At 50.5% G+C, this 14400-nt stretch overlaps 1 protein-coding gene across 2 annotated transcripts in view; it reads left to right on the forward strand.

Annotated features, from left to right (window-relative positions):
- Zc3h18 (zinc finger CCCH-type containing 18) overlaps positions 1–14400 on the forward strand; it is a 56906-nt gene that overhangs the window by 20122 nt on the left and 22384 nt on the right. The window contains exons 2-7 of one of the 2 annotated variants that reach the window (XM_013012946.1): positions 1634–2245; positions 6822–6906; positions 7628–7699; positions 11826–11974; positions 12795–12887; positions 13875–14032. In XM_013012946.1, coding sequence (XP_012868400.1) covers positions 1646–2245; positions 6822–6906; positions 7628–7699; positions 11826–11974; positions 12795–12887; positions 13875–14032 — 1157 coding nt within the window. In that variant the 5' untranslated portion in view covers positions 1634–1645. The remainder of the gene's footprint in view (positions 1–1633; positions 2246–6821; positions 6907–7627; positions 7700–11825; positions 11975–12794; positions 12888–13874; positions 14033–14400) is intronic. The other variant, XM_013012947.1, reaches the window with a different exon arrangement.

Here is a 14400-nt window from a genome sequence, read left to right on the forward strand (position 1 = left end):
ACTGTCGGTCAGCTTGTGTGTGTGTGTGTGTGTGTGTGTGTGTGTGTGTGTGTGTGTGTGTGTGTGTTGGTACTGGGGCTTGAACTCAAGGTCTCACACTGTCGGTCAGCTTTTTTGCTCCTGGCTGGCCTTCTAGCTCTTGAGCGATACCTCTAATTCTGGCTTTCTGCTGGCTGATTAGTTGGAGGTAAGAGTCTCAGATTTGTCCACCTAGGCTAGCTTTGACCCTCAATCCATAGATCTCAGCTTCCTTAGTTAGTAGGATTATAGTGTGAGCATCCCGCAACAAGCTGGCATACCTTGTTTAAATAAAATTCTAGGCATTCTCCCAGCATGAACACTGAACCTGTCCCTAGGTAGTAAGCTCTTTTGTGACATGCTGCCCTGCTTGCTGGCAGACACAACTTCCAGCTCCACATACTCTGAGCCCACCCGAGGTGGTCTTCCTTTAAAACAAATGGGTCAAAATTCTCCCCTATCCCTTCTATTTCTTTCTACTCTTCTGATTTGTTTGTTTGTCAGTTGTGGACTTGAACTCTAGGCCTGGGTATGGAACTCTTCAGCTTAAGGTGAGCACTCTATCACTTGAACCACAGCACCACTTCCTGTTTTCTGGTGGTTAATTGGAGATAAAGAGTCTCGTAGACTTTCCCGCTCGGGCTGGCTTTGAACCATGATCCTCAGATCTCAGATTCTGAGTAGGTAGGGTTATGGGTATGAACCACCAGAGCCCAGCTTTCTTCCAGTGGTTTTAATAGGTGTGGGTACGTAGCCCAAGCTGGTCTCAGACTTGCTGCCTCAGCCTCTCAGGTGTTGAGATTATACATATAGCTGACCAGTGTGCTTTCTATGAGTTGTTGAAGTGGAAAACCAGAAAACGTTTACTCGACAATTGAATCTGCAGCATAAAAACAGAATGAGCCAGGAGCCAGGCCCAGAGTTCAAGCCCACGACCGACAGAAAAAACAAATAGAAATGCAATTTCCAGAAATGATTCTCTGTTACAGCAGCATACAATGTGTAAAATTTCCTGCAACAAATACCTGTGTGGGCACAGTGGTTTGGGCTCTGGTGTGTCGCTAGGCCCCAGCCCTGTCCGGCTCCGCTGGAGGGTTTGTGTCCAGCTGCAGTGAGGTGGTGAAGGCTGAGGAAGTGGCGGGAGCCCATACCCTGGGAAGGGTGGCCAGTGCTATGAGCTCTGAACCCAGACGCCACTCACTCTGCCTTAGTCTTCTCAGGATGACCCCAGACATTGACCTTCCATTTTTCTGTCTATTCCATATACAGAATTATACTGTCAAAAGTACTTTACTCGGAATCCGAGTAACTGTCCCTGGCCGTCACTTCTGTTACTGTATACAGGCTACAAGTGAGAGAAGGGCTGTGCGGAGCTGTGTCTGCCAGGTTTCAAGGACAGGAGGCACGTACCATGCCATGTGTTGAGAGTCCAACTGCAGGCAGTAGAATTTCAGCCTGTCTTTCTTGAGGATGGTGTGTAGCTTTTTGGGAGGAGCTGTGCCGGCCAAATACAGTGGTCCCATCTTCTCAGGGCTGAGGGTGTGTGCCAGGAAAACGGACCTGGCTTGCTCTCCACCTTGCCATGCTGTGAGTCTGTTTTGTGTTTCTTTTGTAGAACTGGGTACTAATGGATGTGGCCGAGAGCCCTGAACGGGACCCTCACTCCCCAGAAGAAGAAGAACAGCGGGCACTCTCAGATGATGACATACTGAGGGAGAGCGGCTCTGACCAGGACTTGGACGGGACAGGGGGGAGGGCTTCTGATTTGGAGGATGAGGAGAACGTGGCCAGGGTACAGAGCCAGGAAGGGGAGAACCGCTCCGACGAGGAGGACCGAGCCAGTGAGCCCAAGTCCCAGGACCCAGACTCTGAGGCTCATGAGTTAAACAGGGGCCCACCGGGTTCTCCGTGTGAAGAGGAGGCAGATGATGGCGAGGAAGACCAGACAAGTGATCTCAGGGACGAAGCCTCCTCTGTGACCAGGGAGCTGGATGAGCACGAGCTGGACTATGATGAGGAGGTCCCCGAAGAGCCGGCTCCCACCACCCAGGATGATGAGACCGAGAAGGCCGGGGCCGAGGAGGATGAGGAAAAGGGGGATGGTGCTCCTGGAGAGGAGGCCAAGCCTGGCGTCCAAAACGTGGGAGAAAAGGAACCCCTCACGGAAGCTGCCAAGGAGAAAAAAAAAGAGGACGACGATGGGGAGATTGACGACGGGGAGATAGATGTGAGTATGATGAAGTCAGCGCCAGCAAGCCCCCTGCCCTCCAGCAGGACTGCGCGGAGCAGCTCTCCATGGGTTTGGGCTCCCTCGTTCCAGAAACGGGCCGTGGTGGGACAGGCCTGCCTGCAGGAAACAAGACCTGTGCTAGGCAGAGGGGAAGCATGAAATGGAGAATGAGGACTAGGCCTGTGCAGACAGCCTGTCAGGAGCCCACAGGGTTCCTGTGGACAGTTTCCTGCAGTCTGGGATACAGATTTGGTAGGTTGGCTTTTCATAGCAGGTGAGTCTTAAAAACTTGCATCAGGACTTTTTTGTCCCCAGTCCTGGGTTTGAACTCAGGGCCTGGGCGCTGCCCCTGAGCTTCTTTTGCTCAAGGCAAGTGAGCACACTACCACTTGAGCCACAGCAGCACTTCTGGCCTTTTCTGTGTGTGTGGTACTGAGGAATCAAACCCAGGGCTTTATGCATGCTAGGCGAGCACTCTACCACTAAACCGCATTTCCAGCCCATTTTGTTTTTTTGAAGAAACAGCCTGAAGTTCTAGACAGTACTTTTCGGAACTGTAAAACCCGAAGGAGATAAGTAAGGAGAGCCAAGGTGGTTACCATGGGTCATGCCTGTAATCCTTCCTGCTCTGGAGACTGAGATCTGAGGATCAAGGACTCTTTATCTTCCAGTTAACAAGAAAAAGATCAGGCTGGGAGCTGGTAGTTCATGCCTGTAATCCTAGCTACTCAGTAGGCTTAGATATGAAGATTGGGGTTCCAAGCCTAGGCAGAAAAGTCCTTTGAGTCTGTTTGTTTGTTTTGTTTTTGGGTCCGGTTGTGGGGCCTGAACTCTGGGCCTGGGCGCTGTCCTTCAGCTCAAGGCTAGCACTCTACCACTTGAGCCACAGCACCACTTCCGGCTTATTTCTTTTTGCTTATGTGGTGCTGAGGAATCGAACCCAGGGCCTCAGGCATGCAAGGCAAGCGCTCTACCACTGAGCCACCTTCCCAGACCCTCCTTTGAGACTCTTATCTTCAATTAGTTACCAAAAGTCTAGAAGTAGAGCTGTGGTTCTAGTAGAGTGCTAGCCTTAAGCAAAAGAAGCTCAGGGACAGTATTCAGGTCTGAGTTCAAGCTTTATGACTGGCACACAACACTGAGGTGTCTTAGGTGCACATCTGTGTCGTTTCGGTGAAAGATGTTCAGTATCTCAAAGATACATTGGATCAGGGAGATCCCTGGTTGGATTTATGACTCTGGGTCCATGGTGTATATCCTCTCCAGCAGCAAGGTGGTTTTCATTCACCTGGTCTAAGATACACTCTGCACCTTAGCCAGTGTGGTCAGCACTGGCAGCCAAGAAGGTAACAAGTTGAAGACCAACCTGGACTATATAGTGAAACCCTGTCTCAAAAACAATTTTACACTGGGCACTGATGACTCCCTCCTGTAATCCAGCCCAGGCAAGAAAGTCTGTGAGACTCATTTCCAATTAACCACCAGAAAACTGGAAGTGGCCGGGGCGCTGGTGGCTCATGCCTGTAATCCTAGCTACTCAGGAGGCTGAGATCTGAGGGTCACGGTTCAAGGCCAGCCCAGGCAGGAGTGACCGTGAGACTCCTATCTCCAATAAACCACCAGAAAACCGGAAGTGGCGCTGTGGCCCAAGTGGTAGAGCGCTCGCCTTGAGCTGAAGAGCTGAGGGACAGTGCCCAGGCCCAGAGTTCAACCCCACAACCGACCAAAAAAAAAAACCTGGAAGTGGTGCTGTGGCTCAAGTGGTAGAGCACTCACTTTGAGCTAAAGAGCTGAGGGACAGCGCCCAGGCTCAGAGTTCAAGACCCACGACCCCCCAAAAAAATTTTTTACAGCCAATAACATGTACTGAGTGTGCTCCTACCACGCAGGGTGGTTAGAAGGAGTGCAGATGGTGCTTACGGGCTGAAGAGCAGGACTTTGGGAGCATGTGTAGCTATAAACGTAGAACTTTAGATCTTTTGTCTCCTCACTACTTAGTGCAGGAAGTGGTCTCCTAAGCTAATGACAGCATGACCTTACAAAGGACTTTGTATTTAGGTTTCCTTGTTGCCATTTGTGCTTCCACTGTGGGGAACTTTCCGTCCATCCAAGGATTAGCAGAGAGAGAAGATGCAAGCCCGGTGGTGCCTGTAGCTAATACCTGTAACCAAGCTAGTTGGCTGGGTGTCACAGCCCAAGGCCAACTTGGGCAGAGAAATTCAGAAGATTTCTTTTCAACTCATAACTGGCACAGTCGGACATTTCTGTCATCACAAGCCACAATAAAGGCTGAGACCGGGGGCGGGGGGGGGGGGGCTGCGGGGTCAGGACAGCCTAGGCGGAAACATGTGAGGAGTCATTCGGTCTCCACAGAGGGAAGGTGGACGGCCATGTGCCTGTGGTTCCCCACTTAAAGGAGGGCACGAGCATGCGCCCTGGTGAGAGGAGAGGCCCTGTCCCCAAAACCAGTGGCTCGGATTGTAGTACTGAACACTGCCCCCACACCACCAGGAAAGATGCTGTGACATTCAGTTCATCTGTTGGGTGGGCTGTGGGCTGTGTTGGACTTTTGGTGTTCTGAAGAGAAAGCTCTGCCTGGTGCTGGGTGTCCCTTTGTAGTTAGGAGAGCCCGTTGTAGCCCTTCCTGTCTCTGCTGTTGAGTTGGTCTTACGGCTAATTAAGTTCAAAATAGGGCAAGGGTCACCCTTAGGGTCCAGTGCATTGAGATGTAGATGGAGGAGACTGGTTGAATCCTGCTAGCACTTGTCCAGCCTGTGGTCTTAGGCTGTTGATTTCCCCTAGAAACAGAATGTGTGAAAAGACTATGGGCTGACTGTGTGTTCTGCTTGCCCTGCATGATATGCTCTTGTGTGGCTGCAACCTTGCAGGGAGCAGCATGTTGCTAAAAGCCCCGCCTTCAGGCTCAGGTGCACTGCAGGTCCACAGCACCCCTGTGCTCTTGGATGCAGCTCAGGACCCCTTGCCAGAGTCCAGGCCTGAGGACACGAAGGGCAGAGCAGGGCTTGTCCCTTGTGGATGGTGGTTTCAACTCAGGAGAGCCTGCTGACTCCAGGACAGTGAGTGCTCACCCCGAGAGGCCCTGTGTGCTACCACTGGCTTCTCATCCTTTGCCTGTTGGCCTGAATGTCGCTTCTCTGCGGGTCATGCCATCTGCCCAGTCCATGCTGGCTCTTGACAGCCTCAGCTGACTGGCTCCTTCGTGGAGGTGTCTTCTGCTTCTCTGGCCCCTTCCCCGAGCACACCACTCCTAGACCAGGACTTCGGCCCGGTTAACCCCACTTGCTTTGGAGCATGCTAGAGTGGAGGCCCGTGGAGCCGCAGAGAACCTCTAGTGTTCAGCGGGCGCCCCAAGTGGCGGTGCCACCTTGTAAGTGCCCGTCAGACTGTCAGCTGTGTGGGAGAATGCCAGGTCCTGCTGGCTCTGGTGTTTTCCCTGCTCTCAGGGTCAGTTCCAAACTTGTCATCCTGCTGGATCTCTGCATCTCCCCAAGTGCACATCCTGGGCACTTTCCTGGAAGTCCTGCTGGCATGTGTACACTGTGTCCCAGAGTTGTCTTCAGGAGCATTGCTCAGATGCAGAGGGAGCCCAGCAGGTGTTCTTGAGGCTCCCCAGCAGGCTCTTGGCCTGGTCCGTTTTACTTTCAGAATCAGCTCAAAAAACAGCTGGGAGTCAGTGGTTCATGCTTGTGATCCTAGCTCCTCAGGAGACTGAGATCTGAGGATTGCAGTTCAAAGCCAGCCCGGGTAGGAAAGTCCGTGAGACTCTTATCTCCAATTAACCACCAGAAAACCAGAAGTGGCTCTGTGGCTCAAGTGGTAGAGCTCTCACCTTGAGCTGAAGAGCTGAGGGACAGCGCCCAGGCCCAGAGTTCAAGCCCTACAACTGACACCCCCCCCCTGTGAGACCTTTTTTTTTCTTTTGTGGTCATGGGACTTGAACTCAGGGTCTAAGTGCCATCCCTGATCTTTTTTGCTCAAGGCTAGCCCTCTACCACTTTGAGCCACACAACTCTACATCTGGTTTTCTGGTGGCTAATTGAAGAGTCTCACAGACTTTCCTGCCTGGGCTGGCTTCAAACTGGAATCCTTAGATCTCAGCCGCCTGAGTAGCCAGGATTACTGGTGCCTGTAGTGAGACTCTTGTCTACCATTAACCACCAGAAAATGGAAAATAGAGCTGTGGCTCAGAGGGGGAGATTGCAAGCCTTGAGCAAAAAATCTCAGGGACAGTGCCCAGGCCCTAAGTTTAAGCCCTATAACCTACAAAACTAGGAGGGAAGTATTGGGGCGAGAGGAGGTGGTAGATAAAACCCTTCTTAGTCAAGCTCTTGTGTAGCCCAGAGTGTTTGCACAGTGTCTTTGCACACAGCCTGGAGCTTGTACCTGAGGTTGGGCGGGGGGGGAGGGGGGGATTGATGAGAACTGTGAGAGGCCGGGACATCTTGGGGAACGTGTCCAAGTTCCCACACCTGATTCTGCTCTTTGCAGCTTGGCGAAGGTAGCAGAGGGTAGATGATGCCCACCTTGTTAAGGCGGCTGTCCTCTGTTCCAGGATGACGACCTTGAAGAAGGCGAAGTGAAGGACCCCAGTGACAGGAAGGTGAGGCCTCGCCCCACCTGCCGATTCTTCATGAAAGGTAATCGTCTGCACAGCCATGTGGCCTCAGCCCTTCCCTGGCCTCAGTGTGGTGGTGGCTTAGCCCCCCCGGCCGTGTACTATGTACAGCTGTTCTTGGGGCCAGACTTTGAGAGTTTGTGATAAACTATTAATAGACCCATAAAGACTGAGGGGAGCCAGCCTGGCTGCTTTCGTGCCGTGGTTCCAGGCCCATTGCTTACGGTAGACCCGTGCTGCAGCAGCATAGCGGTCACTCTCCTGAGTGACCAGATGCTGCCTGCCAAAGTCAGCATTTCACCTGCCTCTGCAAGAGCTCTCTCCGCTGGGTGGGTCAGGAGCACGCCCTTCATTTGCAAAGACTTGAAAACAGCAAGGGGAAGATTGTAAGGGCACAGATAATCTGTGAAAAGCACTGTGTGTTAAGCAGTAGCAGCCAAGAGCAGCTTGGTACATCTTGCTAAAAATCTGAATGGCCCCCATGTTAACACCTAGTGTAACCCTTTTGTGTGATGGTGGTAAGGCATTTTGTTTTGTGGAAGTTGTGGGACGCAGAAGCGGAAATGAGCTTTCCATTCTGTGAGGGGCTCTTCGGTGTACGCAGCCATCTGGGTGTCCTGTAATGGAGCCTTCTCCGTGGACAGGTGGGGACATGTGTTCCTCTTGCCCGTAGATGACGCTGCTCGCTGACTGGCCTGCCTGCAGTCTAAAGTTCACAAGAGCTTCCTGTACTTCTCTTCCAGGTGTTGTGACACCACTGTTCACTCCTCTTCCACCAATACCAAATTCCATACCACTCAGAGGCCAGGTTAAAGGTACAAATACCCTGTATTCACTCTCTCCTTAAAATTCTCTGCTCCAGGGGCCAGACTTCTTCCTCCTGGATCTGGATTGCTGGGACGTGGCAAGGAAGGGGGCTTGTGGGGCGGAGCTGTTGTGTAGGAGCCTCCTCCGAGGCCCCGAGCAAGCAAGCAGTGCAGGAGACGCAGGCTGAGGCCGGGGTGGTGCACTTGAGGAGCAGGAAGTTCTGCAGGTGGTGGAGTCCCGTCCTGCGGACAGGGAGCCGCGCATCCTGATGGAGGGCTCATGAGAGCCCTGCCAGGGTCGCCGCCTTCAGTCACGAGCGATCCACATGCCTATGGCTGGCTTACCTGGGAAACGTGGTGTGACAAGGGCCCAGTGTGCAGGTGGCTGGGCTCATGTGACAATCTCACAGCCACCTTAAGAATCCAGAGCAGCCGGGCGCTGGTGGCTCACACCTGTAATCCTAGCTACTCAGGAGGCTGAGATCTGAGGATCCCGGTTCAAAGCCAGCCCGGGCAGGAGAGACTGTGAGATTCCTATCTCCAATAAACCACCAGAAAACCGGAAGTGGCGCTGTAGCTCAAGTGGTAGAGCTCTCGCCTTGAGTTGAAGAGCTGAGGGACAGCGCCCAGGCCCAGAGTTCAAGCCCCACAACTGACAAAAAAAAAAGAGTCCAGAGCAGTCAGTGTTCCATCTTTCTTCTTTTAAATGTGAGTGGCTCAGAAAAGTTACAAACCTGAGTGTCTCGGATTTCTACGTTGAAGGGACATAGAAATCCACACATAAACACATGCAGTCTGCAGTTCCTTCAGATCAGCACTGCTCTGAGAGCAGTGCACAGTGCTGGGGTCCCCAGTGTGCTAGAAGGTTAGCTTGCTGGTCAGATGTGCACACAGTAGCCCCTGCAAGAGACAGAAGTGGCCCTCCCTGCCTGGAGGCGCTGTCCAGAAGCTGGGGGCTCACCCTGCTGAACTAGGCCTCAGAATTTCAACAGCAGAAGCACAAAACAGATCAAAGTGCGGTCATCCCTAAAACCAGACACTGAATTCCTGGGGGATACTGCACACACACGAACAGGAGCCTGGGCTCCCTGGCCTTTTTGCTGGGTAGGTGGATGGGGGCAGGGCCTGACAGAGTACCTGCTGGGCTCTAGCTTCTTTGAGTGTGGCCTAGGGAGCTTGGCATTAGCAGTCTGAAGGAGAGGCCGGTGCAGTGTCTGCCACTTAACTGGACATGGTCTGTAGCTTGTGTCAAGCATCAGAACCTTGTCCTCTTAGCCTCTTCATAGAATACAGTGACTACGTTTTTTTTCCCTCTTCAATTCTCCCTTTTCAATGTTCTATAATGTGTCCTGCTTTTGCTTAGGAGAAACACATTTGGATGTAGTTGCATCTTACCTCCAGAATATAAGCTTGATGTGAAATTAAAGTGAATTGGTTAAGGAACAATGGGTTTAAGAAATAGTGTGTTCCTTTGGCAAAGACATGGGACATATGGAATTGAAACACTGCTAGTGGGAAGGTGAATTGGTGCAGCCATTTTGCAAAACGGGCAGTTCCTCAAAGGTAAAGGATAGAGTTACTCTGTGACCCAGTAATTCTACCTCTAGGTCTTGTCTGGGAGCCATGAAATGTCTCCACAGACTTGTGCAGTGATGCTTATAGCAGCCTGGTTCACAATAGCAAAAATAAGAAACAACCCAGATGCCTGGAATCTGATGAGGGGATAAACAAAATGTTCTTCCATATAGTGAACCGGTTAGCCAGAGAAGGAATGGCACCCAAGAAAACACAGTGCGGATGAACCTAGGAAACATGGAGGGAAGCCAGGCACACAAAGCCTCTGTGGAGGATTCCATTTCTATGAAATGTCCAGAACAAATCCACAGAGACAGAAAGTAGACTCCTTACTTGCCCAGGCTGAAGGTAGGAGCTGATCAAAGTTGAGTAGTGTTTCTGTAGGTGTTGGAGTGTTCTGATATTGATGCACTATTGAAGTGCACTGAGTTGTACACTTTAAACAAAGCATTTTATATTGTATGGTGACTTATGTCTCAGTTTTAACATCCTTTTTGGGGTTGGAAGCATGGCTCAGTTGGTAGAATGCTAGCCGATGAGTAAAAACACCAGATACTGAGTTTAAGTCTTGGTCTCAGACCAAAAATGAAAAATCTTTTTAAGAGTTGGGTAGCTAACTAAGCTGGGCATTGGTGGTGCACGCCTGTAATCCTAGCTACTCAGGAGATTAAGATCTGAGGATCGTGGTTCAAAGCCAGCCAGGGCAAGAAAGATGGTTAGATTCTTACCTTCAGGTAGCCACCAAAGAGCCAGAAGTAGAAGTAGAACCTTGGCCCAAGAGGTAGAGTGCTAGCCTTGAGCAGAAAATCTCAAGATAGGTGCCTCATCTAGGGCCAAAGTAATGGAGCCCAGTGGGCCTTAGAATCTTCAAAAATGAGAGCCAGTACAAGTTTTCTGACCACTTATGTTTTTGCCTCAGAATTGACCACAATGAAAACATGACAACACAGATACTGTGTGTGTGTGTGTGTGTGTGCGCGCGCGCGTGCGTGCACGTGCCACAATTCTGGACTTTGAACTCAGGGGCGTAGGTGCCATTTTCGTCCATTGTGAGGCTTAAATTTAGGGCCTTGACACTATCCCTGAGTTTTTTTTGCTCAAAGCTGTTTCTCAACCACGTATGGCTTTTTGCTGATTGGAGATAATCTCACAGACTGTTCCTGCCTGAGCTGGTTTTGAACCATGATACGCAGATCTCAGCCTCCTGAGTAGTTAGGATTACAGGCTTGAACATTTTTTAAAATTGTAGCTAAAACTATCACAATATTTACAATATTAACTGTTTGTGTAATTGTATAATTTGTGTCATGAATACTTACCAACTTTTCTTACAGTTACACAAGCAACATTGAATGTTACATGAATATTTTGAGAGTTAGGTCATGAAGTGAGCTAGGCCAGCTCATACCTGTAATCCTAGCTATTCAGAAGGGTCTTTTTTTTTTTTCTTGTGGTCCAGGGGCTTGAACTAAGGGACTAGGCTCTTTTGATCAAGGCTAGCTCTCTACTACTTGAGCCCCAGTGCCACTTCCGGCTTTTTTGTGGTTAATTGGAGATGAGGGTCTGTTGAACTTTCCTGTCCATTCTGGTTTCTGATGCTGATCCTCAGTTCTCAGCCTCCAGAATAGCTAGGATTACAGGCATGAACCAATGCCCAGCTGAAAAACAAATTCAGGATTGTAAAAAACAGGTGTGCATTTATTGATAAGACGACTTGTATCCTACTGAGAAGTCGAGTGGGAATGGGCCTGGGAAGGTGGCTTAGGGGTAGAGTGCTTGCCTTGAACAAAAAGAAGCTTGTGGACAGTGCCCTGAGTTCAAGCCCAGGACTGGCAAAAAAACCAAAAAAAACTAGTTTCCTGTTGGAGATAAGTTACTTGTAAGCAAAGTTAAAAGCCCATTTTTATAATTATTGGTGATATATGTATCGCGTGTGTGTGCGTGTGCGTGTGTGTGTGTGTGTGTGATCTGAGGCAGAATTGCCTGGAGGCTACAGTGCAGACTGCTCTGAGCCTGGGGCCTGTGAAACTCTGACTGGATAGTTGCTGCTGCATGCATTTGTCCTTTAGCCTCCATGGGGAATTCATTCCAGAATGCCCTCAGATCACACAATCTCAAGTCCCTGCTGTAAAAGGGCACCGCGTTTGCACAGACTTGGTGCATGTCCTCTTGTCCGTGGGGGATGTTCCTACGATGCCTCACCCAGTGTCAGTGCTATGCCGATACCTTGTCATGTGTAGGGAGTGGTGACATCTTAAGATACGGAGCCTGCACACAAGGAAGGACTCTACAGAGTGACTGGCCAAGGAGCCCAGTACCCAGCGGGAGCCCTCGTGTAGGGTGCTGTCTCTCAGAAGGTCCTGGCTGGGCCAGGCCTGGCCCTGCCCTGCCCTGCCCACCCTGGAAGTCCCAAGACGGGAGGACGTGGGGCAGTCCTGGCCCTGCGCCTTACCCAGGCTGTGAGACATGGCAGGCCCTCAGCGTGTGGCCACGCACCCGGCTGCCACCCTGCGCTGTTGTGCTCCCAGTGACCTTGCTGCCCTGGCTTTTGTTTCTGTAGGGAACTGCACCTGGGGAATGAATTGTAGGTTTATACACCCTGGAGTGAATGACAAGGGAAACTACTCCCTCATCACCAAAGCAGACCCATTCCCACCTAACGGTGCCCCGCCTCTTGGACCTCATCCACTGATGCCTGCCAATCCTTGGGTGAGTGCATACCATCTCGTTATCAGCAAGCTGGATGTCTGAGCTGTGTCAAACAAATTCATAGTCTTTGTGCAGAAATTTTCTTTGGCCTGAGAAGAGTCAAGGAGCTGCTGGCCCCCAGCAGAAGCTCAGCTGTCTGGGGCATGTGGGGCCTGGGACCAGCTTGCATTTTAGTGGATGCTTGGTTCCTGTGTCTTCTTTCTTTTTTATTAAGCAATACTTGGTGTGAAGTCAGGGCCTCATGCCTGCTTGCTTGCTAGGCAGGTGCTCTACAACTTGAGCCACACCTGTAGCTCTATTTTCATAACTTTTTAAAATATAATTTTATTACTAGCAAGGTGTGTCATACAGGGAATTACCATTTCATAACTCAGTTAACAAGGATATTCCTTTTTTTGGACAATGTCACCCCTTCACTTTCCCCCAGTTCAGCCCGCTCATGTTTTGGTTACTTTTGGAATAGGGTCTCCAGTGTATGTCAGACAATGATTCTTCTGTTTATATTTTCTGCAGAGCTAGGATGGCAGGTGCAGGCCACTGTACCCAACTTTTTATTGGTTGAAATTGGGTCTTGGGAACTATTTTTTTTTTTTTTTTTGTCTAGGCTGGCCTCAGTCTTCCCAATGTCCATCTCCTAAATAGCTAGGATTATAGGTGTGAGCCTTTACCACATTTGTTTTTGTGTGTTGGGATTTGAACTTGGGACCTTAACACTTGCTAAGCAGTTGCTCTACCACTTGAGCCGTGTTCCCAGTCCTACCATTTCTTTATAGAACGTTTGGCTTGCTTTCTCAACATTTCCCTTTTCATTTTTTAATAGGGTGGGCCAGTAGTTGATGAAATTTTGCCTCCACCTCCTCCAGAACCCCCAACAGAGAGCGCCTGGGAGCGAGGACTCCGGCATGCAAAAGAGGTCAGCGTCACACACCCTGGGGAAGCCCTGGAGTAGTACACTCTCTGGGCACCCTTCCCACCACGGTGCTCCTGGGGAATCTTTAATCCAGAAAGAGTCAAAGGGAGGTCTGATATGGAGAATGGGAAATAATGTCTGACTAGCTGCAAAGCAGGCAGTCTCTAGGGTGGCCCATCCCAGGGCACAGGCCCACCATCTTTAAGTGCCAAGGTAGGCCAGAAGACAAGGCATCATATTTAGCCACCTTCCCAACAGCCTGAGGTGACTCTGACATCCTACAGGGCCCCCCAACCACTTGAGATGACCCTGACACCCCACAGGACTCTCCCCAACAGCCTGAGATGGTCCTGACACCCCACAGGACTCTCCCAACAGCCTGAGACCACCCTGAACCCCACAGGACTCTCCCAACAGCCTGAGACCACCCTGAACCCCACAGGACTCTCCCAACAGCCTGAGATGACCCTGAACCCCACAGGACTCTCCCAACAGCCTGAGATGACCCTGAACCCCACAGGACTCTCCCAACAGCCTGAGATGACCCTGAACCCCCATAGGGCCTTCCTCCCACCCTTGCCCCATCAGGCCCTTGACAGCCAACTTGCAGTCAGAACCCAACCCCTGCTACCCTACAGGGTCTCCCCTCCCTGTAGGCCCCTGATGTATCCAGTTGTGGTCAAAGCCCAGCCCCTACCAAGCTCCAGGCCCCTCCCCTCCTCATCTGGCCCCTGACCTGCATCTTGCAGGTAGAGCCATTTTCTCCTCATACACAGCCTTGGTGTGTATGAGGTGCCCTAAGTGTGTGTCCCCGGGACGGTGCAGACACAGCCCTTGCCTGCTGCCCTCTGAGATGTCAGCTGTGACTCTGCTTGGTGCTCATCACCATTAACTCCTTGAGGCATCCTGCTTCTCTTCCCAGATGAGCTCAATCATCAGTCTGTCAGGTGCCCTGTGTTCCTAACCGTGACTCTGCTCAACTCTTGGTAGGTTTTAAAAAAAGCAACCATTCGGAAAGAACAGGAGCCTGATTTTGAAGAGAAAAGGTTCACGGTGACCATTGGTGAAGATGAACGGGAATTTGACAAAGAAAATGAAGTTTTCCGAGACTGGAATTCTCGGGTTCCAAGAGATGTCAGAGATAGCGAGTAAGGAATGCTCTTGTTTCTCCCTGCTTTTTCTCCCCTCAATCTAGAGTTTGAACTTGGCTTGCTTGCTGGGCAGGTGTTCTTCTGAGACATACCCTCACCCTTTTAAAAAAAAAAAAAAGTTTTTTTTTGTTTTTGACTATTTTTTTGTTTGTTTGTTTGTTTTGGATCCCAAGGCTTGAATTCAGGGCCTGGGTGCTGTCCCTGGCTTCTTTGTTTAAGGCTAGCACTCTGCCACTTGAGCCACAGTTCTTTTATTTTTTTGGCGGTGGTTAATTGGAGATGAGTCATGAAATTTCCTGATCAGGCTGGCTTCAAATTACAATTCTTAGATCTCAGCTTCTTATTTATCTTTTTTTTTTTTTTTT

Source organism: Dipodomys ordii, unplaced genomic scaffold, assembly GCF_000151885.1.
Source record: "Dipodomys ordii isolate 6190 unplaced genomic scaffold, Dord_2.0 Scaffold18, whole genome shotgun sequence".
NCBI classification, from domain to species: Eukaryota; Metazoa; Chordata; class Mammalia; order Rodentia; family Heteromyidae; genus Dipodomys; species Dipodomys ordii.